The sequence below is a fragment of the Muscardinus avellanarius genome, assembly GCF_963383645.1.
Source record: "Muscardinus avellanarius genome assembly, chromosome: 8".
NCBI classification, from domain to species: Eukaryota; Metazoa; Chordata; class Mammalia; order Rodentia; family Gliridae; genus Muscardinus; species Muscardinus avellanarius.
The window spans coordinates 2,273,138-2,297,416 of record NC_137794.1 but is presented as its reverse complement, the minus strand read 5'-3'; the positions used below and the strand labels follow the sequence as shown (position 1 = coordinate 2,297,416).

Sequence of the window (24,279 nt, the reverse complement as noted above, 5' to 3'; positions counted from 1 at the left end):
GGACTATATTATGGACCAGAATCCAAATGTGTATGTATGTGTGTGTATGTGTGTACATATACATTTAGAAATATATACATGTAAGCTGGGCGTGGTGGCGCACGCTTGTAATCCCAGTGCTGGGGAGGCTGAGACAGGAGGATTGCAGGTTCTTGGCCAGCCTCAGAAACTTAGTGAGGCCCTCTGCAACTTAGTGAGACCGCCTTGTTTCAAAATAAAGAATAAAAAATAGGGCAGGGGGTGCAGCTTGGAGGTCGAATGCCCCTGGGTTCTACCCCAGACTCGCAAAAAAAAAAAAAGTAAGGAGTTCAAGTAATTTTTAGGTTTGCAGAAGGCAAGTTTAGCTCATGGCACTAGATTGGTCGGAGAGATACACTTCATTTTCTTTGCTGTAATGGGCTTGCTTTGGTGGCAGATTTTGAGCAATTTGTTAGAAGCCTGCTGGATGAAGAGTTCACCCCGATGCCGGGCGTGGTGGCGCAGGTTTGTAATCCCAGTACTTGGGAGGCTGACACTGGAGGATAGCAGACTTGCGGTCAGCCTCAGCTACTTAGTGAGGCCCTGCACAATTTAGGATAAAAAATAGGGCTGGGGAGTGCTGGGAATGCTTATAATCCCAGTACTTGTGAAGCTGAGACAGGAGAATCGCGCAGGTTCGAAGACAGCCTCAGCTTAGTGAGGCTCTCAGCAGTTTAGTGAGACCCTGCTTCCAATTAAATATAAACTAGGTCTAGGGGTATAGCCTGGAGGTAGAAAGCCCCTGGGTTCCATCTCCAGTACCACAAAAAATAAATAGGGCTGGGGGAGCAGCTCAGAGGTAGAGTGCTCCTGGGGAACTGTTTGGGAGGACTCTGCCTATTGGCTACTGAAGGTTGTCCCGTCACATGGGTGATGGTAGAGAAAATAACTTTTTTTTTTTTTTTTTACTGGAGATTGAACCCAGGGCCATTCTGCTCCAGAGCTGCATCCCCAGCCCTTTATATTTTCAAACATGTTCTTACCATGTTTCTGAGGCTGACCTTGAGCCTACAATCCTCTGTTTCTGTTTCCCAAGTACTGGGATTGCAGACGTGCATCGCCCATGCCATGCCTGTTTTAAAAAGGAATTTTAAAGGCCACGTACGGTGGTACAGTTCTGTCATCCCAGTACGTGGGAGGCTGAGATGGGAGGATCGAGGTTCCAGCAAGTAGTGAGATTCAGCAACCTAGTGAGACCTTGTTTTATTTATTTATTTATATTTAAAATTTTTTTGTGTGGTACTGAGGGTGGAACCCAGAGGCTTTCTACCTCTGGGCTATACTCTCAGACCTTTTTTATATTTTATTTGGAAACACGGTCTCACTAAGTTGCTGAGAGCCTCACTAAGTAGCTGAGGCTGGCTTCGAACCTGTGTGATCCTCCTGTCTCAGCCTTCCAAATGCTGGGATTACAAGAGTGTGCCACCATGCCTGGCTGTGAGACCCTGTTTTAAAATAAAAATGGAATAGGAGACGGATGTGGTGGCGCACACTTGTAATCCCAGCATTCGGGAGGCTGAGACAGGAGGATGGCTGTTTGAGGAAAGCCTCAGCTACTTAGTGAGGCCCTTTGCAACTCAGTGTGACCCTGTTTCAAAATAATAAAAAATAAAATAATAAAAAACAGGGCTGGGTATCACTCAGAGGAATAATGCCCCTGGGTTTCAATCAATTAATTAATAATGATTGGTTGATATAATTAAAAATAAAAATGGAATAGGGGTGGGAGTAGAATCTTCCTGGATGCTCAATCCCCAGTAACACACACACACACACACACACACACACTTTTACTTAGGGAGTGAAAGTGGCTTAAATGATAAGGAAAATATTTCACATATCACAAACACCCCAGAGGTAGGTTCAGGATGGGTTAATCAGTAGCTCAACAATGTCACTGGGGAGGAGAGTGACCCACTGGGCCCGTTCTCCCATCCTGCAAAATGCTCAGCTGCTCCCGGGGTCAAAGCACCCTGCTTGAGAGGAAGGTTCCAGCCAGGCCTGCCGGTACACACCTAATAACCCTGGCACTTGGGACACTGAGGCAGGAGGTTTGCAAGTTCGAGGCCAGCCCCGGCCACTTAATGAGACTTTGTCTCAAAAAAATAAAAAGGGCAGGGGCGTAGCTCAGAGGGAAAGCGGAGCGTTGCTGGGTTCAATCCCCACCACCACCACTGGATACATAAAAAAGTAAGCAACGAAAGCGTGTTTGGAGCCGGCTGTGTGGTGGGTCTAGGATGATCCCTGGGGGGCCAATTCCTGAACCCCAGGTTCTGCACACACAAAGTGTAGGCTCTGCAAAGAAAACTTGGTCCCCAAACCCAGCGCTGTGTGACAACTGGGAAATCGCTTAGCCTTCCTATAAAACGAGATGATAATGGTATTTTACCTTTGAAGTTTGACATTATGTGGATGAAGTGAATGAGGTTTTCTTTTACAAACTCTTAGAAAGTGGTGCTTAGCACATACTGAGCCGTCATTGTATGTATAGTATATAAATATATACATATATATAGTGTGTGTGTGTGTGTGTGTGTGTGTGTGTGTGTTACTGGGGATGGAACCTAGGGGCATTCTACCTCCAAGCTACACTCCCAGCCCAAGTTTTTAGTCTATATTTTATTATTTATTTATTTATTTTGGATCTGGGGATGGAACCCAGGGGCATCCGACCTCCGAGCTACATCCCTGCCCTATTTTTTAATCTTTATCTTGAAACCGGGTCTCACTGAGTTGCAGAGGCCTCACTGAGTAGTAGCTGAGGCTGTCGGCCAACCGCGATCCTCCGGACTCAGCCTCCCGAATGCAGGATGACAAGCGTGCCCCCATGCCGGGCCTGCAGGCAGCATTTCTGCTGATAAACCTCAGCCTTCCTGCCCTCCCCTCCCGCCTGGCTGCGCCGAGGATCTCCTCCGTTATCCGGGGTCCCTTTGGCATCCCAAATACGCCCTAGCGCGTGACTGCTGGAGAAGCAGCGGAGCCTTCACGGAGCCTTCAGCAGATCCGATCACAATCCACTCACTCCAAGCAGCTTTGCTTTAAGGTCCCATTTGTAGCAGCCCCTCAGCGGACTTGCCTTCACACCTTCTTGGCCAAGACGGTGGCCAGTGCCCCGGGGTCTGGAACCTGTGGGGTGTTGTCAGGGTTTGGTCTTGGAGTCAAGGGAGTGGCTGAAATGCAGGACCACCAGACACCCCAGCAACATCTGGGTTCTGTTCCAGGGAAGAAGCCAGCGTGGGGAGGACGGGGTCTGCAGGGTCGCACAGGGGAAGTGAAGAAGTGTAAGTCCCCCTTCTGCAGGGTCCCCACGGGGTCCCTCAGGTACTCATTTAAAATCAGCCCTTTGCCGGGCGTGGGAGCGCACGCTTGTCATCCCAGCATCAGGGAGGCTGAGACCGGAGGATCGTGGTTCGCGGCCAGCCTCAGCTACTCAGTGAGACCCTTTTTCAAAATAAAGAATAACAAATAGGGCTGGGGGTGTAGCTCGGAGGTAGAATGCCCCTGGTCTATCCCCAGTACCGCAAAAAAAAAAAAAAAAAAAAAATGCTGTCATAGAATACTTAATATTATGGGAAAATGTTGACAGTATATATTTTTAGTGGAAAATCTGTGATGATGCCATTAAAATGTGGTTATCCATAGAACAAAGATTAGAGAAGTAAGCACTGAATATCCGTGTGTGTGTGTGTGTGTGTACATGTACTTGTGGAACCAGGGATGGAACCCAGGGGCATTTACCTACAGTCTATACCCTGAGCCCTATTTTATTTTTTTGTGGGTTTGAGGATGGAATCCAGGGGCATTCAACCTCTGAGCTACACCTCCTGCCCTATTTTTTATTTTTATTTTTATTTTTGGTGGTACTGGGGGTGGAACCCAGAGGCTTTCTACCTCCAGGCTATACTCCCGGTCCTATTTTCTATTTTATTTGGAAACAGGGTCTCACCAAGTTGCTGAGAGCCTCACTAAGTAGCTGAGGCTGGCTTCGAACCTGTGCGATCCTCCTGTCTCAGCCTCCCAAGCACTGGGATTACAAGCCTGCGCCACCACATCTGGCTTATTTTTTATTTTTTAATTTGAAACAGGGTCTCACTAAGTTGCAAGGGCCTAAGTAAAGTAACTAAGTAAAATAGTAAAAACTATTTTTTTTTTTTTTTGTGGTACTGGGGGTGGAACCCAGAGGCTTTCTATCTCTGGGCTATACTCCCCAGACCTTTTTTTTTTTTTTTTAAGATTTAAAGAAGTATATTAAAAAGATAGAAATACAGAAAATAGAAATACAGCCCCATGCCAAAATGGCATGGGGGGTGACTCGAAATGAATACACCAAAGAGATTCCCCAAAGAAACAAAAAAACAGAAAAAGAGAAAAAGATAGGAAAAACAGAAAAAGAGGAAAAAGATAGAAATACAGAGAATAGGAACAGCTCCATCCCAGACTGGCACAGAGGGGTGACTCAAATGAGTACACCCGTCCCAGACCTATTTTATACTTTATTTGGAAACAGGGTTTCACTAAGTCGCTGAGAGCCTCACTAAGTAGCTGAGGCTGGCATTCTACCTCCGAGCAATCCTCAGACCTATTTTTTATTTTTATTTTGAAACAAGGTCTTGCTAGGTTAATGAGAATCTCACTACTTGTTGAGACTGTCCTCAGACCACTTATCCTATCTTGGCACCACGCCTGGCCCTATTATATTTTTACTTTTATTTTGAAACAGAGTCTCACTAAGTTGCTGAACCTGTGATCCTCCAGTCTCAGCCTCCCAAGTCCTGGGATTACAGACATGGGCCACCTTGCCCACCTAATGCCCAGCTATACTTTAAAAAGTGCATACTAACTAACTAAAACACAGACTGGGTTCAGCAGATCAGGGCCGGGCCCGAGAAACTGCATTTCTAGCCAGCCTCGGGCGGAGATGGTGTTGCTGATCTGGACAATCAGCTTAGGTATTGTGCCCTGGGCCTGGTGGTAGACACCTCGAATCCCTGCTACTTGGGAGGCTGAGGCAGGCGGATCGCAAATTCAAGGCCAGCCTGGAAAATTTATTGAGACTCTGTCTCATTTAAAAAGTAAAACAGGAGCCGGGCGTGGTGGCGCACGCTTGTAATCCCAGCATTTGGGAAGTTGAGACAGGAGGATGGGGTTCTCCTACAGCCTCAGCTACTACTTAGTGAGGCCCTTTGCAATTGAGTGAGACCCTGTTTCAAATTAAAAAAACAAAAAATAGGGCTGAGGGTGTAGCTCAGAGGTAGAATGCCCTGGGGTCCATTTCCAGTACTGAAAAAAAAAAAAAAAAAAAAAAGTGGGCCAGGCATGGTGATGCAAGTTTGTAATCCAAGTAATTGGGGAAGCTGAGACGGGAAGATCGCAGGTTCGAAACCACCTTCAGCAACCTAGTGAGACTTTATTTCCAAGTAATAAAATAATAATAATAAAAGAAAGGATTGGGATAAAGATGTAGTTTGGAGGTAGAATGCCCTGGGTTAAATCTCCAGTACTCCCTCCTCCCATAAAAAAATAAAATGGGTTGGGGTGTAGCTAGAGGTGGAATGCCTGTACACACACACACACACGAAAAAAAGCAAGCCACAAAGAGAATAAATAAAGGGCTGAGGTACACGATGAGGTGCTGGCGCCAGCTCCCTGCAGCGGGCAGTGGAGAGCACCGATTGGGGTCAGCACCGTCGGCCTCCCAGTCTCAATCTGCTGCAGACTCAACAATGTGATCGTAGCGGTCTCCCCCTCAAAATCCATAAAATAAATAGAATGGCGCAGTCAGCACTGAATCGTCTGCCGAGGAGCAGTGGCTCACGCCTGTGATCCTGGTGCTTGGAGGCCGAGACAGGAGGAGCGCAGGGTGGAGCCAGTTTGAGCAATCCCATGAGGCCCTCAGCAACTGTTCCCAAATAACAAACAAAAAACAAAAAGAGCTGGGGATATAGTCGGGGTAGAACATCCCTGGATCCCATCCCCAGTACCCCCCAAACTTTAAAATAACTTACATACTATATATAATGTTTTTTGCCTTACTGGGGATGGAACCCAGGGGCATTTTACTTCCAAACCACAGTCAAGCCCTAATTTTTATTCTTTATCTTGAAACAGGGTCTCTGAGTTGCAAAGAGCCTTAGTAGTAGCAGGGGTCGTCCTCGAACCTATGCTTTTAGAAGTGCATTCATTAAAAGGTGCCTATTACCCCCATCCCCAGGGCGAGCGGCCGGGGAAGCAGGGTCTGATGAGTGCTTTCTGAATGAATGAATGAGCCTTGGGAAGCCGGGATGGTGGCGCACGCTTGGAATCCAGCATTCGGGAGGCTGAGACAGGAGGATCGCGGCTGCTGGGCAGCCGCAGCTACTTAGTGAGGCCCTGTGCAACTGAGACCCTATGTCCCAATAAAGAATAAAGAAAACATAGGGCTGGGGGTGGGTGTCCCTGGGAGGTGGGATGCCCCTGGGTTCCAGCCCCAGTTATTGCAAAAAAAAAAAAAGAAAAAGGGGGGGGGGGCTTGGGAAAGCAGGGGCTGTCGGGGAGCCGGGCGGGCGCGGCGCGGGGAGGCCCCGCCCCTCCGCGCCCCTCCCCTCCCCTCCGCGCCCCTCCCCCCGGCCCGCACCCGGAAGCGCCGCGCGCCAATGGCGGCCCGGGGGGCGGGGCGCGCCAGCCCTTTCCGCCGCGGGCCGGGACGGCGCGGCATTCCTGGGCGCCGCGGCCCGGAGGCGGGGCGCCTGTCAGCGCGGATGGAGCTGCTGTGCGGCGAGGCCGGCCGGCCCGCGCCCCGCGCCGGGCCCGACCCGCGGCTGCTGGGCGACCCGCGCGTGCTGCGCAGCCTGCTGCGGCTGGAGGAGCGCTACGCGCCGCGCGCCTCCTACTTCCAGTGCGTGCAGCGCGAGATCCGGCCGCACATGCGGAAGATGCTGGCCTACTGGATGCTGGAGGTGAGTGGCGGGCGGGCGGGCGGCGGCCCCCGCCCCCGGTGACCGCGCGGCCCTCCGCAGGTGTGCGAGGAGCAGCGCTGCGAGGAGGAGGTGTTCCCGCTGGCCATGAACTACCTGGACCGCTACCTGTCCTGCGTGCCCACGCGCAAGGCGCAGCTGCAGCTCCTGGGCGCCGTGTGCATGCTGCTGGCCTCCAAGCTGCGCGAGACCACGCCCCTGACCATCGAAAAGCTGTGCGTCTACACCGACCACGCCGTCTCCCCCGGCCAGATGCGGGTGCGTGGGGCCCGGCACTGCGCGGACGCGGGCCGGGCGGCGTGGTGGGCAGGGCCGGCCCGCCGCCCCCCGCCGCCAGGGCCCCCCGGGCGCCGGCCCGCCTTCCCCCGCGTCGCCTCTGGGCTGCGGCCGCCCCGGGCTACTCATTGGCGGCCGCGGCGAGCCCGCGCCCGCGGGAGGCCGGCGGAGTGGCCCGCTGGGGGCGGGGGCGGCTCGCCCCGGCCCCGGTCCCGGGTGGACTTTGTGCGCCGGGAGGGCCAGGCCCGAGCGCCCCGAGGGCGCCCGCAGGGGTTGATCCCGCTCCTTCCTTTCACTTTTATCCCTGAAGACCGGCCCTTCCCGCTCCTCCTCCTCCTGAAAACTGGCGCAGCCGCTTCAGGCCTGCGGAAATGCCCCTCTCCTTCCCCGAGCCAGGCTGGGCCGAGGGGCCGGCGGGCCGAGCTGCAGCTGCGCCCCCTGCGAGGCGACGCCCCTCCCGCCCGCCTCTCCTAGCCCTGCGGGGAGTGCTGTCACCCCTGCGGTTTGGGAAGTGGCTCCTTGGGCCTCCCGCTAGGCGCAGCGCTGTGGGGAGCCACGTGCCCACGTGTGGGAGGGGGGATGGAGGGCCGGGGGCAGGGTGGGTGAGCGGGCACTCCCTCCACCTTGCTGGGGCCGGCGGAGGCTTCTCCTGACCCCGAGAGCGCCCCATCTCCGCGGGAGGAGGCGGCAGGCAGGCCGCTGTGATTGGCTGGCAGGGAAGCTGGGGTATTGGGGCCTCTGAGTGCTGAGAGTGGAGTCGAGGAACTGGATTCCTCCTGCCAAGTGGCTCTCAGGGATGGGAGTAGGAGGCCAGAGTTGGGAATCCGGGAGGCCCCTCAGCTCTTTGTGATGGAGCTGGGAGTTTCTGACAAGTCTGAAGGTGGAGCTGGTTTCCAGCGCCAGGGACAAGATGTCTTTGGAGGGGTTGGGGACAGAGAGGAGAAGGGGCCCTTCCCTTTGTGAAAAGATCGGGCAGTTTTCCAGAAGAGGTGAAATGTGCTCTTCCCCGACTGCCCGAGCTGGGGGTGGAGCGCAGAGGCTTCCTGGAAGGTCAGCATTGGAAGAGATCTGAGAGCTGCGTTCAGTCCAAGTCCTTGCGCGGCCGAGGCTGGCTGGGGCCGGGGAAGGAGGGAAGGCCCTGCTGCATCCACCAGCAGACCAGGTGGCCCAGCAAGCTGGGGTGATGGACACTGGTGGCCACGGCTGCAGCCCCTTGCTCTCCTGCAAGCAGGGCTGGGATTCTCCCTGCTCCCCACAGGGAGAGCCCCCTTGGAGACGGGCACTTTCTCCTCACCCCACCCCAGGGGCAGAGCTGGCTTCTGTGCCCAGGTCTGGCTCCAGCCCAGGTTGTTTCTGTGGGGCCTCCTGAGGCTTGGGGCTGACACCTAGGCGGGACAGCTGTGTCTGGGGCCTGAGGGCTTGGGTGGGGCTGTCACTGCTGCCTCGATTAGGAGTCAAACCCACGAGTTCCTTCCTGAGATAATGAAGAAATCCTCAAGTGTGCAACTCGGAAGCGGGGCTCAGGCTGGGAACCTCAGATGAGTGGATGGGGCGGGCGCCCAGCCTCCTCCCCAGCCAGCCTCTGCTCTGGGCTTGAGCAGGTGGGCGCAGGGCGTGGTCCTCCGGGGAGCCTCTGAAGCCTCCCCTCCTGAGAGTCAAGTGGCCCCGGCACTGGCTTCCACCTAAGGGAGCAGGGTGGGTGCAGAGCCAGGACCCGCCCCAGATGTCCCACCAAGGGGATGTGGGCTGGGTTGGGTAACCATCCCTTTGAGGAACCTCGAGGAGGCTGTGACCTAGGAGTGGCCGGGTGCTCACTCCCATTTCTTGACTGGGCAGGGGAGGCCAGCGCCCCTTCCTCGCATCCTCGGTGTCTGGAGCCTCATCTCAGAGGCTCTCCGTTGGGGAGATGAGGACTGAAAGGCACAGTTCAGTCCTGGCACCTAGGAAGTGACCGCTAAGGTGCTCAAAGCCAACGTCTCAGCTCTTCCCTGACCTAGACTTGCGGTTTTTCTTTTTTTTTTTTTTTTTTTTTTCCTGGAGTGAGTGTGGTATTGGAGATTGTACCCAGAGGTGTTCTACCTCCAAGCTACACCCTCAGCCTAAGTTTATTTCTTGTTTGGAAACAGGGTCTTGCTAAGTTGTGGAGGGCCTTGCTGAGTTCCCGGGGCTGGCTTTGAACCTCCTATCCTCCCGTCTCAGCCTCCCAAGTCGTGGGATTATAGGCGTTGCCACCACACCCAGCCCGAGACCTGGAGCTGAAGTGGGGTCCTGAGCCTCAGAAGCTCCCTGGGATTTCTCGCGGGGCTCCTTTCTCCAGCCACTGACCCCCCTCTCCCAACCCCCAGGAGTGGGAGGTCATGGTTCTGGGGAAGCTCAAGTGGGACCTGGCGGCTGTGATCGCGCACGACTTCCTGGCTCTGATTCTGCACCGGCTCTCTCTGCCCAGTGACCGACGGGCCATGGTCAAGAAGCATGCGCAGACCTTCCTGGCTCTCTGTGCTACGGGTAAGTCCTGGAAACCAGAACGCTTGTAAAGGCGGAGGTGGTTTCAAGATGTCCATTTATGCTCAAAGTTAATTTGTGAAAACGATGCCCTTCAGCACCTGGTTCGAGCGCAGGACGCGGATGAGAATGAGGGTTCCAGCATCCCCTGGTCCCAGGCCAATGGAAACCTGCTCTTCACTGATCCTCTGGGGCAGGTGGGGGTGGGGTGAAATGGCAGAGTGCCTGCCTGGCACACCAGGCTCTAGCTCTGCTCCCCTCCTACAGTGAAGGAAGAAAAGGGGCAGGGGGCGCCAAAGCAAAGGCAGCATACCCCACTGTCCCTAGGAAAGAGACCCGCCCCATTCCCAGCGTGCCCCAGCTCTTTGTGCTTCCCGACACCTGAGGAAGTCTGCAGTGACCTGTCCTTCATGTCTTCTTGTCTCGCGATCCCCTCTCCTTCCCCAGATTACACCTTTGCCATGTACCCGCCGTCCATGATCGCCACGGGCAGCATTGGGGCGGCAGTGCAGGGCCTGGGCGCCTGCTCGTCCTCCGGGGACGAGCTCACGGAGCTGCTGGCTGGGATCACGGGCACGGATGTGGTGAGTGCTGGCCCCTGTGGCAGTGCTGCTCCCTGAGCCTCCAGTAGAGGGAGACATCTGCCCCAGGAAGCCCCCGTGTCTTGGCGTGTGGGGGTGAGGGGGCTCCGGCCCTGGGCACCTTTTCTTGCCAAGCGGTGTGCTGTGGGGTGGGAGCGGCTGCCAGGCAGGGCTGCTCTCACACCCTCTTGCCACATCCTCTCGTCAGTTTCTGAGAATTGAAGACCTGATTCCTGGGGCTGGGCTGTGGCCTAACCTCTGGCCTTCCCGGCACTTGCTGCCCCTGCTGCGGGCAGCCGGGCCTCACGCTCTCCCTGTTCCCAGGACTGCCTGCGGGCCTGTCAGGAGCAGATCGAGGCTGCGCTCAGGGAGAGCCTCAGGGAAGCTGCGCAGACCACCCCCGGCCCGGCGCCCAAAGCCCCGCGTGTCTCCAGCAGTCAGGGGCCCAGCCAGACCAGCACGCCAACAGACGTCATGGCCATTCACCTGTAGCCCTGGACAGGCCCCTCGAGTGACCGCTGAGCAGGAGGGGCCGCTGCCTTCCTCTTCCTGCCTCTAGGAACGGTCCATGCCACCTCCAAATCCGAGGGGCTTCTCCCCCTCAAGCCCAAGGGGCAGGTCCTGCCTATCCCTGAGTGTGCGCTAAGGCGCCAGCCACGGTGTCTGCGTGGCTAGCCGGCTCCTCCATCTGACCGGTCAGCTCCTCCCCCCACTCTAGAGCGGGCCCAGCGAGGTTGGCCAGATGCAACCGCCACAGCAAGATTCCGCACCAGCACGCCTGCCAGGCTCCCAGCTCTCTGGAGCCCTCACGTTCTCCTGCCTTCTGTAAAGCGCTGCGCTGCAGTGTCCACATGGGGTCCTCAGGCCGGCCTTGCTGCTCCCAGGGGAAGGGCCACCCAGCACCGCACGGCTAGCAGCTCCCTCCCTTGCTTCCCGCTCAGCTTCTCCCAAGCGCCTGTAGTTGAGGGGCCGCGCTGAAGGATGCGGCAGGCCTAACTTATGAACTGCTCTGACTACAACCGTGAGGATGCCCTGGGCCCGCCGCCTGCACTGGTGGCCACAGCCGTGGTGGTCTCTAGCCGCCTCTCCCACCTGGGCTAGAGGATCTTGGTGGCCCAGGAGCTGCCCCTCCCTGCCCACAGTGACAGGAGACTGAGCCCCCTCTGGAGAGGGAGGTGAGCCCTGTCCACAGGTTTTCCCCAAGGCCACCGGCTAAGGCTGGTGGCTCAGAACCATCATACTGCCTTAATAAAGATTCTGGAATAAAACTGGCTTTGGCTTCGTGGGTTCCAGCCGTCTGCAGAGTGAGTTTTACTGTTCCACAGGGGCCCAGGACAGTAGACAGGCTTTCAGGGCCACACAGCCTAACCTCCCAACTGGCCCTGCTTTATGATATCCTGTCAGACTGCTATGTGACCCCAGAGGGTTATGGGAAATGGGCTTGAGGCACAACCACCAAAGCTTAATCCCAGCATGTGGGAGGCTAAAACAGGAGGATCACAGGTTCAAAGATAGCCTTACCAAGTACTGAGACTCATCAAGACCCTGGGACCATTTCAAAATTGAAATAGGGCTGAGGTATGGCTCTGAGATAGAACACGCTGGGTTCCATCTCCAGTGCTATTACAGCGGGCTGGAGCCTGGCTCCATGATACAGCACTTCTCAAGGCCCCGCGTTTCACTCCCAGCACAAGGAGAGAAAGAGCTATGGCTGAGAACACCGGGCACTATAATAAACAGCTTTGCTTATGGAAGTGGACCTCGAGGGTCACAACTCACTAACGCAGTGGCGGAGAGGGCACGCTGTGGGTGCTCTGGGTGTGGCCTGGCACGGGTGGCGAGCCCAGGGAGCTGGCACTAGTTTGAGGTATGTTTTGGGTAGTAGTCTGGCTGGTTCAGCTCGGTGCAGTTTTTTGCATTCACCTAGTGTTTCTCAAAGATGCTGCTGCCGGCCAGCCTCAGCTACGTAGGCGCTCCGCAGCTTCATAAGACCGTTTCATAATAAAGAATAAAAAAACAGGGCTGGGAGTGTAGCTCAGAGGTAGAATGTCCCTGAGTTCAATCCCCAGTACTACAAAAATAAAGAATAAAAATAGGACTGGGGATATGTATTAGAGGTAGAAAGCCCCTACATTCAATCCCAAGCACCACATTAAAAAAAAAAAGCTGCACAAAAACAAATGCTACTTGAGTTAGAACTAAACTATTCCCAAAAATGTGCTGGGTTTGGAACAAATGCACTTTCAAAAGCAAGTAACAAGCTGGGTGTGGTGGGCACGCTTGAAATCCCAGTACCTGGGAGGCCGAGACAGGAAGATCGCTGTTTGCAGTCTCAGCTACTTAGTGAAGCCCCCTTAAACTTAGTGAGACCCAGTATCAAAATAAATAATAAAAAGCCGAAGCCAGGTGTAGTGGCACACACTAGTAATCCCAGCATTTGGGAGGCGGAGACAGGAGGATCACAGTTTGCAGACAGCCTCAGCTACTTAGCGAGGTTCCTTGCAATTCAGTGAGACCGTTTCAAATAATACAGACTAAAATAGAAGACTGGGGGTGTAGCTTGGAGGGAGAATGCCCCTGGGTTCCATCCTCAGCACCACACACGCAAGGAAGGAAGGTGTGTATCAGGATGTCCAACCTGCGCGGCGCAGCCCTGGCCACAAAGTGTGGGCGTGGCCACGCGCCAAAGAACTTTATGGGCCCTGAAATGTGAATTAATTAAACATGTAAAAATCTTTACCTCATGGGCTACACAAAATGGGCAAGTGGCCCTAGCTTGCCACTACTGTCTAAAGCTCAGTGGCCAAAAGCTGGGCAGGGGCCCCGCTGGGCTGGCCCACGTAACTGTCGCTCGGCCCGCTCTCTCCTCCGGCCTTTCCTGCCCGTCTCCCTTTCCTTGAGGGCTTTTCTCCGGTGGTCCTCTCATCTACAGCTGCGCCACAACCGCCTCTCAAACAGCCTGCTTTCTGCTGCTGTGCCATTCTGCCACGCGAGGGGCAGCAGACTGCCCAGGGCCAAGGGGGCAGGCACAGCTTTGAGACAGACCGGGGATGAAGGGAAGGGGTCCCGTGTGAGCATGGAGAGTAACTCAGGAACACAGAAGACGCCTCCCGCCTCCAGCGACACAGCAGAGTCCTCCACGGGCTATGTCAAACAGGTTCAATAAATACTTGCCTTTGTTTTTTATGCACACCCCAGTGACTCTACTTAGCAGAGAGAACAAACTCACATGAGTCCCGGGAGGAGAGCGGGATCTTGGGTCAGATCCCAGAAGGGAGCAGGGAGGCGAGCCAGGCTCTCGGTCCTCCCCGCCCGGGATCAGGACCCACAGGCGCTCTGTGACCTGTCAGTGTCCGAATCTATGTCTTGAGCCATAAGGCTCAGGGTCAGTTTTGACCACCAACTGGTCCTGGCCTTCTCAGGCCAGGTCAAGTGACCTCTCACTCCATGGCGACAGGAACGCCTTCCACGTCCCGGGGCACTGCGCTCTGAAGCTCTCGCCTGATTTCGGGGGACAGCTGCGGGTGGGGCTGCAGGCGGAGCAGCTCCAGGAGCGCCTCCTTCTGCTCTGTGGCCAGGTCGGCCTTGTAGCGCTGGGCCAGCGTCAGGAGGCACTGGTGCCACAGCACCGGCAGCTCGCGCTTCTCTGTCCGGAAGCCCAGGAAGTGGAAGACCAGGGCGTCCAGCACCCGGTAGGGTAGCGCGTACTTCTTATCCAGCAGCAGTCGCAGGAAGATGCTGCTGGCCCCGCTGTACTCCATCTCGGCGATCTTCAGCATGGCCGCACTGGTGGGAAGGGTCAGGAGCGGTCAGGAACGCTGGAGGACTGATCCTCCTCCTGCCCGGAGCTGTGGTGCCACCCACTCGACCTTACTGTGCTTCCTGGGCTCGTTACTATCTATGCGGCCCACCCACACCTCTGCCTGCCGCTTGGACCACGACGTCCAACTGGAGTGTGTGAACAGCTCGCCATCCCCTTTCCCTGCCCCGCCTCGGTTCAGTTCACTCCCTCCTGCATCCATGCTGCCGCGCCAGGCCCCGCCTCCCCCGCTTGTCCAGGCCTGCCCCCACCGTGAGGACCGCACGCCAGGCCCGCCTCCCCAGCCAGGCCCGCCTCCCCAGCCAGGCCCGCCTCCCCAGCGCTACCTGGAGTGCAGCACCGGGATGGAGCACTTGGTGAGGATGCTGCCCACGATGATGGCCTCCCGGAGGGTGCAGGTGCCCGACTCACACAGGGGGATGAGGATTCCTGGGGGAGCCAGAGGGCAGTCACTTGCAGTCGGGGAAGCGCCGCAGCTCCCAGGACATCACAGGTGCCTGCCCGCAGCCTGGGTGTCCTCTGCAGGAGCGCCGGCCCTCCCTCCGCCCTGCCGCCGCGGCCCCCACCTTTGAACCAGGCTCCAGGCTTGAACAGGGCCTTCTTGAGTGCCATGTAGAGGTGGAAGTTGAGGCGCTTGTACTCGGCAATGTCATCTCGTACGCGGGGCAGCAGGACAAGGTTGTAGAAGCGCTGGGCCATGCGCTCCTTCAAGTTAGAGGCAAAAATCCTAGCAGGGTGGGATTTCCTAGTCACATGAGAGTCTGGGCCTGGCCCTTTTTTTTTTTTTTCCTTTTTTCCTTTTTTTGGTGGTACTGGGGTTCCCGGAAGCCCTTCTACCTCTGGGCTACACTCCCAGACCTATTTTTACATTTTTATTTGGAAACAGGGTCTCCTAAGCCAGCGCGCGTAGCTGGCTTCGAACCTGCGCAATCCTCCTGTCTCTGCCTCCCAAGCGCGGGGATTACAAGCGTGTGCCACCATGCCCGGCTGGGCCTGGCCCTTTTATGTCACTGTAAGCTGGGCATGTGGCTCACACCTGCAATCCCAGTACTTGGGAGGCTGAGACAGGAGGATTCTAGGTTGGAGGACAGCCTCAGCAAGTCCTGAGACTCTCAGCCACCTAGACAGACCGTGCTTGAGAATAAAAATAAAGCCAGGTGTGGTGGTGCACGCCAGTGCTTGGGAAGCTGACAAAGGAAGATCGCAGGGTCAAGGGCAATTTCAGCAAGTAGTGAGATTCACAACAAACTAGCGAGACCCTGTTTCCAAATAAAAATAAAATAGGGCTGGGGTACGACTAGTGTGGAGGTAGAATGCCCCAGGTCCAATCACCAGTACCATGAAAAAAATTAAAATCATAAAGAAGCATTGTGGATGGCGCAGGCAAGAGATTTCCTAAGACCCGAGCCCCTCCTTTTACAGAGGTGCTTGGGAACTGTGCATATGCGATCCCAGGTCAGCTTTAAGAAGGAACAGGAGGGCCTGGGAGGCACCGCAGAGGGTGCCTGCTGGTTTTGCTCTGTTCTGTTTTCTGCGGTGTGGGGATCAAACCCAGCCTGTGTGCGCTAGGCGAGAGCGCCATACCCCGAGTACAGTCCTTCTGACCAACCAGCGCTCTCCCGAATGATGGCTACTCACTCAGTTATTCCCCTTCCTCTCCCCTTACGACCTCTCTCTGCCCAAGGCCACAGGCACCTTGAGCGCACAGCGCCCTGCCTTCCAAGGCCAGGCTGCAAAGCCGGGGCTCCGTCCCAGCACTGCTAGCTTGCCGGGGGGGTGGGGGGTGGGTGGGTGGGTGTGTGGGGGGGTGTTGCCACCTGGCCAGTGGCCCCAAATGAAAGAAGAAAAGCTAAGGCGGGGTGTGCGGGAGGCTGCCCACTACCTGGTGGCCTGGTACATGGCGGCCGCCGTCCAGGACTCAGGGTCTGTGATGTGGAGGATCTGCTCCCAGTTGGACAGGGCAGGGATGATCTTGAATGCCTTGGGCAGCTTCCCGCTGCGGTACTTGGACAGTACCTGGGAGAAGGGAGGAAGAGCACCAGCTCGACCACAGGACAGCACGGGCACCCCCGCAGCTCGCAGAGCAGATGTGGGGCCCGCACACCCACCCCAGCCACCGTCTGCCACAGGAGGCGAGGGCACCCACCACACAGCCCCCGGCGCTCACCTCCCGGACCCCTCTGTAGACCTCCAGGACCCGGGGGTCCAGCTGGGGCGTGGGGAAGCCCGACACCTCTGACAGGACCGTCTGCACCTCAGTCTGCTTCTCAGTCAGCTTCTCCATGATGATGTCAGCCAGGGTGCGCCTGGAGGAGGAGGAGGACAGCAGTGGGCGTGGTCACTGTCCAGGCCGGGGCCCCACGGGGATGTGCGGCCTCAGTGTCCCAGCGCCCCTGCCCACCACACATCACTGCAGAGCAGAGGGCCCGCGCCCTCCCGCTTAGGACAAAGCTGACAGCCATGCCCGGGAGCGCCGGGCAGAGGCCGGCCTGCCCAGGAGGCCCTGGCTCCTGCACTTGCTCGTGGCCGTGCCACGTGTCCAGTCAGCGGGCGCAAGCTCACAAGTGTGCATGGGCGCTGCCTGCTTCCAACACACCCACCAATGCTGGCGAAAAGGCAACAAGAGGCTGAGACAGGAGGATTGCAGGTTTGAGGGCAGCCTCAGCAAGTAGTGAGACTCTCATCAATGTAGCGAGAGACACCCTGATTCAAAATAAACCTAAGACAGGGCTGGGGGTGTAGCTCAGAGGTAAGGCAGGGGATGATGGTGTCCTTGGAGGCTATTGATGCCTTTTTTTGGTACTGGGGTTTGAACTCAAGAGTGTTCCACCTCTCAGCTATACCTCTTGGCCTTTTTTCTTTTTTTTGGCGGACTAGGGATGAAACCTCGGGGTATTCAACCTACCAACTATACTCCCAGATCTGTTTTGTACTCTTTATTTTGAAACAGGGTCTCACTGAGTTACAAAGGCTAAGTAGCTGAGGCTGTCCACTAACCTGGGTCCTGCTATCTTGGCCTCCTGAATGCTGGGATTACAAGTGCGCGCCACTTTGCCCTTCTTTTTTGGTGGTACTGGGGTTCCTAGAAACCCTTCCACCTCTGGGCTACACCCCCAGACCTGTTTTTAATATCTTTATTTGGAAACAGGGTCTCTTAAGCCAGCAAGGCTGGCTTTGAACCTGCGCGATCCTCCTGTCTGTGCCTCCAAGCGCAGGGATTACAAGCCCGGCAACTTTGCCCTTTTTATTTATTTATTTTTGTGGTACCAGAAATGGAACCCAGAGGCTTTCTATCTCTGGGCTATACTCCCAGACCTATTTTATATTTTATTTGGAAACAGGGTCTCGCTAAGTTGCTGAGAGCCTCATTTAGTTGAGGCTGGCTTTGACCCTGTGCGATCCTCCTGTCTCAGCCTCCCAAGTGCTGGGATTACAAGTGTGCGCCACCTTGCCCTTTTTAGTTTAAACAGGAACTTGCTAGGTTGCTGAGGCTGGTCTCACATTTGCAGTATTTCTGTCTCAGTCTCCTACGTACTGGGATCAGAGATAAGGAAGGCAGCCTTGGCCACCTAGTGAGACCCTAACTCCAAACACGAAATAAAAAAAAAGGTCAGGGGTGGGAGGTTAGCTCAGAGGTAGAATGGCCCTGGGTTCAAAACACACACACACACACACACACACACACACACTCTCTCTCTCTCTCTCTCTCTCTCTCTCTCTCTCTCCTCCCTCCCTCCCTCCCTCCCTCCCGGATCCTGCCCGTAGGACGGGGAGAAAATAAGTAAAACTGCTCTTGCTCTGAGGCTGCCAACACCAGGCCGCTCGAGCCTGAGCCTTCCTAGACACTATGACGCACAGTTTGCACGGCGCCGATGAGGTGTTTTTTGGGGTGGTACTGAGGGTTGAATCTAGGGCGTCTACCTCTGTGCTACACTCTCAGCCCAAATTTTTCATTTTTATTTTGAAACCAGGTCTCTAGGTTGCTGAGTCTCATTACTTGCTGAAGCTGTCCTCGACCTGCGACCCCCGGTTCAGCCTCCCAAGTACTGAGACTACAAGTGTGCGCCACCACGATCAGCACTGGACATTTCTGACTATTATAACTGAGGGAATGTTGTTACTGGCACCTAGAGGGTAGACGTCAGAGCCAGACATGGAGGTGCACGCCCATGATTCTAGTATGTGCGAGGCTGAGACAGGAGGATCCCAGGTTTGAGACCAGCTTCAGCAATAGTGAGACTCAGCAACCTGGAGAGTCCGTTTGCAAAAATAAATAAATAAATAAATAAAAGGGCTGGGGTGGAGCTGGGAGGCAGAAAGCCCTGGAGGACGGGCTCGCCTGGTCAAGCGGACCCTCGCAGCTAGGACAGATCAGGCTCTTTCCAGAGGTGCAGCAAGAGCTGGCCGGCGCCGGCTTCCCTGGGCGCGTTTCCTATTGGACCCCCACCCCACACCGCCAGCCCTACCTGGCAGGGGGGTTCTTGTTCATGAACATCTCAATGGCACGTTCGTCCTCGGGGTCCACAACCACCTCTGCCTGGTGGTCCATCCCGGTCATCCTGGCCGCCCTCTCCAGGGTGGGCCACTCCTCGTCCTCGTCATCAGAGCCATCCTGTGGCACCCCTGGCCCTAGAGAAAGAAGAAAACAGTGAGCGCAGCAAGGGAGCGGGGGAGGGAGCAGCCAGCCAGCGCACCCCCAGGCCTCGTGCCAGCACCCGCCTCACCCACCGATGGACGTGCACGAGGGGAGGCAGCCAGCACACCCTCAGGCCTCGTGCCAGCACCCGCCTCACCCACCGATGGACGTGCACGAGGGGGGGGGGAGTAGCCAGCGCACCTCCAGGCCGCAGCACAGGGACAGGGGCGGTGCAGACATTTTCCTGTGCCCCAGCTTTGACCCTCAGTTACGTAGCAGAAAGCACTCTACACTGTACGTATGTTACCTGGTAACCCGACAACCTCAAGACGCAGCTGTTCGTCTCTTATGTGGGACTGGGGATGAACCCAGGGGTTTCTACCTCTGAGCGACACCCCCAGCCTTATTTCTTATTCTTTATTTGGAAACAGGGAGTCACAAAGAGCCTCACGAGGTAGCTGAGGCTGGCCTCAAATCGCGATCCTCCTGTTCAGCCTCCCTAGTGCTGGCATCACGAGCGGGCACCACCACGTCTGGCTCCACAGACACATCCAACCCCACGTGGCATCACTAAACTTCCTTTTTCACGCCTGGTCTGTGCCAGTCACCGTGCTGTACAAGCCCAGGCACGCAGTGGCACCGCTGATCACCGCCGCCACACTGGCAGCATCCGCCGGGTCTCTTCCTCACTCCCAGCAGCCCATCAGCTGCCAAGCGCTGTCTGACTCCACGGCCCGCCCGGGCCACGGCAACGCCATCTCTTGCCGCACGAATCCAGCATGCTTCTCGTTGGGCTCGGTGCGTCTGCCTTTGCCTCCCTCTGACTGACTGTCCAACTGCAGCCGAAGTAAACTTCTGGAACACCTCCGATGTGGTCAGCCCCGTACTCAAAACTCAGCAGCTCCCCACTGCTGACGGGGCGCTTTGGAGCCAGGGCGCCGGGGAATGTGGACTCCCATCCACTTGGTGGGACTGCAAATCACCGCCGCTGCCGTGGAGATCAGCGTGGAGAGCCAGGAAGCTGGGGCCGACCCCATATGGCGCTCCACCTCCTGGGGATGTTTCCAAAGCCAGGTCAGGATCTTAAAGTGATCCATGCGTATCCATGCTCACTGCAGCACAATTCACAACAGCCAATCGTGGAACCGACCTGCGGCTCACCAGATGAATGGCTTACAAAATTACGGGCTGTACACACAACGGAACTCTGCTCAGCAATACGGAACAAAACCATGTGCTTCGTAGGAAACCGGGCGCAGCTGGAGAGCATCACAGTCCGAGAGGCCAGCATCATGGGAGCGCAGTCTGCTCCTCAGATGAGGGAGCTGGGGCGGTCAGGACACAAGGGGGCGCCCGCCCAGAGCCCCAGCGCAGCCTGGCAGTGCAGGTTCACTAGTCACCAGAAGGCTGTGGCAGTGATCAGGGCAGCACACAAGGTGGTGAAAAGTGTTTTGATTTTAGGTATATCTTTTGGCACTGGGGACTGAACCTGGGGGATTCTACCTCGGAGCCAGGCCAATAGCCCTTTTATATTTACGTTTTGAAGCAGGGTCTAAGCTGCTGAGGCTGACCTCAAGCGTACGATCCTGTCTCAGCCTCTTAAGTACTGGGAATGCAGACGTGCACAATACCTGGCTTCACGTGTCTTTCAGTTAATCTAGGCCGCTCTATGGCCTCTGAACAGTACATTCCTCTCTTTTTCTTTTTGCAGTACTGGGGATTAAATCCAGAGCTACTCTTACCAGTGAGCTACATCCCCAGCCCTTTTTATTCTGTTTTGAAACAGGGTCTCAATAAGTTGCTGAGGCTGGCCTTGAAAATGTGATCCTTCGCCAGGCGTGGTGGCGCACGTTTGTAATCCCCGCCGCGCTTGGGAGGAGAGACAAGAGGATCGCGCAGGTTCGAAGCCAGCCGCGCGCGCTGGCTTAGGAGACCCTGTTTCCAAAAAATGTAAAAATAGGTCTGGGAGTGTAGCCCGGAGGTAGAAGGGCTTCCAGGAACCCCAGTACCACCACCAAAAAAAAAAAAAAAAAAAAAAGAGAGAAAAAAAAAAGAAAAAAGAAAATGTGATCCTTCTTTTTGTCTCAGCCTCCCACGTACTGAGATTACAGGCACAGGGCACTGCGCCCAGCTTCTCTTTTGTTTTGAGACTGGCCTGGAACTTGCAATCCGCCTGCCTCAGTCTCCAGTGCAGTGGGTGATAGGAGAGTGCCACGGGTGTGGTGTGTGTGTGTGTGTGTGTGTGTGTGTGTGTGTGTGTGTGTGTAGGGGCTGTACTGTGTTCTCCTGATCCCTACACTCCCGTTTGCTTCTGAGGTCTCCACGTGAGGGTCACACAATCTGGGAATCCTAACCTCTTAAGTCTAATGCAATTTTTACCAGAGACAGGATACTTTACCATGCAACACGCTAATTTTTCTCCTTTTTTGTGGTACTGGGGATTGAACGCAGGGGCATTCTACTTCTGAGTGACACCCCTAACTCCCACCTTAACTTTTCTTCGGAACAGGGTTTTGCTAAGTTGCTGAGAGTAGCCTTGAACCTGTGATCCTCTTGTCTCACTCCCAAGAACTGAGATTACAGGTGTGCGTCACCTTGCCAGGCTGGGAATATACTACGCTAAATGCTTATCTCTCTCCTGGATTGGGCTTCAGACCCTAAAGCCAGACACATGTCTATCTTATTCCTGTACCCAAACATCCAAACTCCTGGCCTGGTGTGAAGCAGTATGCAAGTATCCCATAAATACTAAGTCAAAGCATCACGTGCTGTTGGCCCAGCTCCGGGGTGCCGGGAGAGCTTGCACTCAGGAGTGGAAGTGGAAGGCTCTGGCCGTGGCTCGGTCTCCCATTCCGTTACCTTAGCAAGAAAGTAATGTGGATCCCCTTTTAAATGACTAGCTACTATTCTGGACATTTTTTGGGGAGGGGTCTCGCCAGGTTGCTGAGGGTATCACCAAGTTTCTGAGGCTGGCCTCGAACAGGTGATCCTCCAGTCTCAGCATCCCAAGTCCTGGGGTTACAAGCGTGCGCCGCCACGCCCTCTTGGACGCCTTCTAAACTAACGTCCTCTCGCCACACTTGCTGGCCCCGACTTACCCAGGCGGGTGGCGCGCTCCCGCGCCGTCGCCGTCCGGGCTCCGGCCCCATGCTCGGCCTCCAGCTCCTCCTGCTGCTGCCGCGCCTGCTGCAGAATCCGCCTGCTCAGCCGGGGCCCCACGTACTCTTCCTCCTCCTCGGGCCCGCGCCCCCGCCGCTTTTCTCGGGCCCCTGCCCGCACCGCGTGCCCAGCCAGGATCTGCTCAGCCAGAGGCGCGTGCTTCTCCTGACTCCCGGCCCCGCGGGCCGCTTTGACTTTGGGCATCTTTCTCGGAAAATCGGCCCAGAAGGCTCACACGTGCAGACGGGGCGAAGGCTCGGCGTGCGCTTGCGCAGGCCCGGCGGAGGGCACAGCGCCCCCAGCGTGCGGAGGCCAGAGGCGCGCCGGCCCCGCCGCCGGCCGCGACACCCAGGCCGCTCCGCCCGCAGCGCGGCTCTCCCGGGCACTGCCACCCGAGCCCCGCTCCCCGCGCTCCACGCACCTCGTCCTCGCGGCCCAGCCCGGCGGCACGGCGCGCGGCGGCCAGCCCGGCGCGGGAGGGTGACGTCACGAGCCGCGGGCACGCCCACTTCCGGCGCCCAGTAGTGACGCGCTTCCGGAGCCGCTTCCGCCGGCGCCGCCGCGGGGCCGCGGGGTCCCGGGAGCCGCCATGGGGGTGACCTGGTAGGACCGCCGGGCGTCTGCGGGCAGGCCGGGCTCCGCGGAGGGGCAGGGCGGGCGCCGCCGTCTCCCGGGGGCGCTCCGTGGTCGGCGGCTGGGTGGGAGGCCGGGGGGCCGTGCGGCCGCGGAGCCAGCCCTTGCCCGCCGGAAGCCATCCGCCTTCTGTCCTGCCGCCGTGGGGGGACGTCTCCTGCCGTGAGGCCTTAGGCCGCCGGAGGTGGGATTTCAGGAAGGGCGCCCGCGGCAGAAGGGCTGGTTGGTGATGGGGGCGGACAGCTGTGTGCGCGCGTGTTACCGGGGGCTGAACCAGGGGCATCCTACCTCCGAGCTCTATCCCCGGCCCTTTGTTTTTATTCTTTATTGTGAAACAGGGCCTCACTAAGTTGTGAAAGCCTCACTGAGCAGCCGCGGCTGGCCGCGAACCTGTAATCCTCCCGTCTCAGCCTCCCAAGTACTAGGATTACAAGCGTGCGCCACCACGTTTGGCCTTTTTATTTATTTTAAATCTTGGTAGATGTGAGCATCTTTATTCGTGTGTGTGTGTGTGTGTGTGTGTGTGTGTGTGTGTGTGTGTGTGTGGTGCTGGGGTGGAACCCAGAGGCTTTTCTACCCCCGGGTTACACTCTCAGACCTATTTTATATTTTATTTGGGAACAGGGCCTAAGTTGTTGAGGCTGGCTTCGAACCTGCGCGATCCTCCTGTCTCAGCCTCCCAAGCGCGGGGATTACAAGCGTGCGCCACCTCGCCCGGCTAGATGTGAGCATCTTTTCAGTTAGCCCTGGAAGCCGGGATATCTGAAGCCAGGGGCTGCAGGTTTCTGCCATTAAGGGTGCAGGGGGAGTGCTCTTCCTTCCTGGTAGCCCTGGCCCTGGCCATTTCTTCGTGATCGCACTCGTTTCCCGTGTTGGCGTCACGCTCCTCCTCTCGGGTCTCTGGTGTAGGTGGCGGTCTGGGGCTGGGAGCCGGCACCCTGTTCTCTGAGTGGAGAGGTAGCCCAGAAGAAGGGCTCTCTGCTGGGCCTTCCAGAGTGCACAGAGTTCCAGGGTGTCTGTCCCTTGCTGTATCAATTTAGGGATTGTCTTGATGTTTCTTTTTTACTTTTTTGGCACTGGGGATTGAACTCAGGGACATGCTTTTTATTTTATTTTTATTTTGAAACAGGCTATTGCTAGGCTGATGAGCTACTTCCTGAGGCTGTCCTCTAACTTGTAATCATCCGTGTCAGCCTCCCAAGTACTGAGATTACAGGCTTGTGCCGCCATGCCTGGAGATCCTCTTGTATTTCAAAATAAGCTACATCATTAGCATTGATTGTCAGTGCTCCGATAGAAAGTAACAGTTTTTAGTAATGTGGCATTCTACCTTAATAGATTCATTTAGCTGACTGATCATAAAGTAATATACTGTCTCCCAGAATTCAGCTGTACTTGAGTATCTTTATGATTGTTATATAGATGAATACTACCAGTACTGTTACTTACTAACATTAAAACAATGGATCCCTTTTCCTGAATAATGTTTTAACAGGAAACCTGGACAGGCAGTCTAGTGTAGTATTTCAGAACATGGACATGAAACTGGCATGGTGGCACACATCTGTAATCCTAATTCTTGGGAGACTGAGACAGGGATCACAGGTTCGAGGTCAGCCTCAGCAACTTAGTGAGACTCAGCAACCCATCGAGATCCCATTTCAAAATAAAAACATAAAACAGACTGAGGGTGTAGCTCAA

At 56.1% G+C, this 24,279-nt stretch overlaps 2 protein-coding genes across 3 annotated transcripts; one reads left to right on the top strand and one right to left on the bottom strand.

Moving 5' to 3' along the window:
- Positions 1 to 6,755: 6,755 nt before the first annotated feature.
- On the top strand, positions 6,756 to 10,822 carry CCND3 (cyclin D3; the record flags this gene model as incomplete). 2 transcript variants are annotated; one of them, XM_080699838.1, is made up of 5 exons in its annotated part: positions 6,756 to 6,953; positions 7,014 to 7,229; positions 9,593 to 9,752; positions 10,197 to 10,333; positions 10,655 to 10,822. In XM_080699838.1, 5 exons carry the CDS (start codon positions 6,756 to 6,758, stop codon positions 10,820 to 10,822), a joined length of 879 nt encoding a protein of 292 aa, XP_080555964.1. The 2 variants fall into 2 exon arrangements, with proteins under 2 accessions (XP_080555964.1, XP_080555965.1); XM_080699839.1 differs by lacking the exon at positions 7,014 to 7,229.
- Positions 10,823 to 13,770: 2,948 nt separating this feature from the next.
- BYSL (bystin like) lies at positions 13,771 to 22,149 on the bottom strand (the record flags this gene model as incomplete). The annotated part of the gene is made up of 7 exons (XM_080699722.1): positions 13,771 to 14,116; positions 14,477 to 14,579; positions 14,717 to 14,877; positions 16,033 to 16,166; positions 16,318 to 16,456; positions 18,617 to 18,779; positions 21,885 to 22,149. 7 exons carry the CDS (start codon positions 22,147 to 22,149, stop codon positions 13,771 to 13,773), a joined length of 1,311 nt encoding a protein of 436 aa, XP_080555848.1.
- Between the last annotated feature and the right edge of the window lie 2,130 nt (positions 22,150 to 24,279).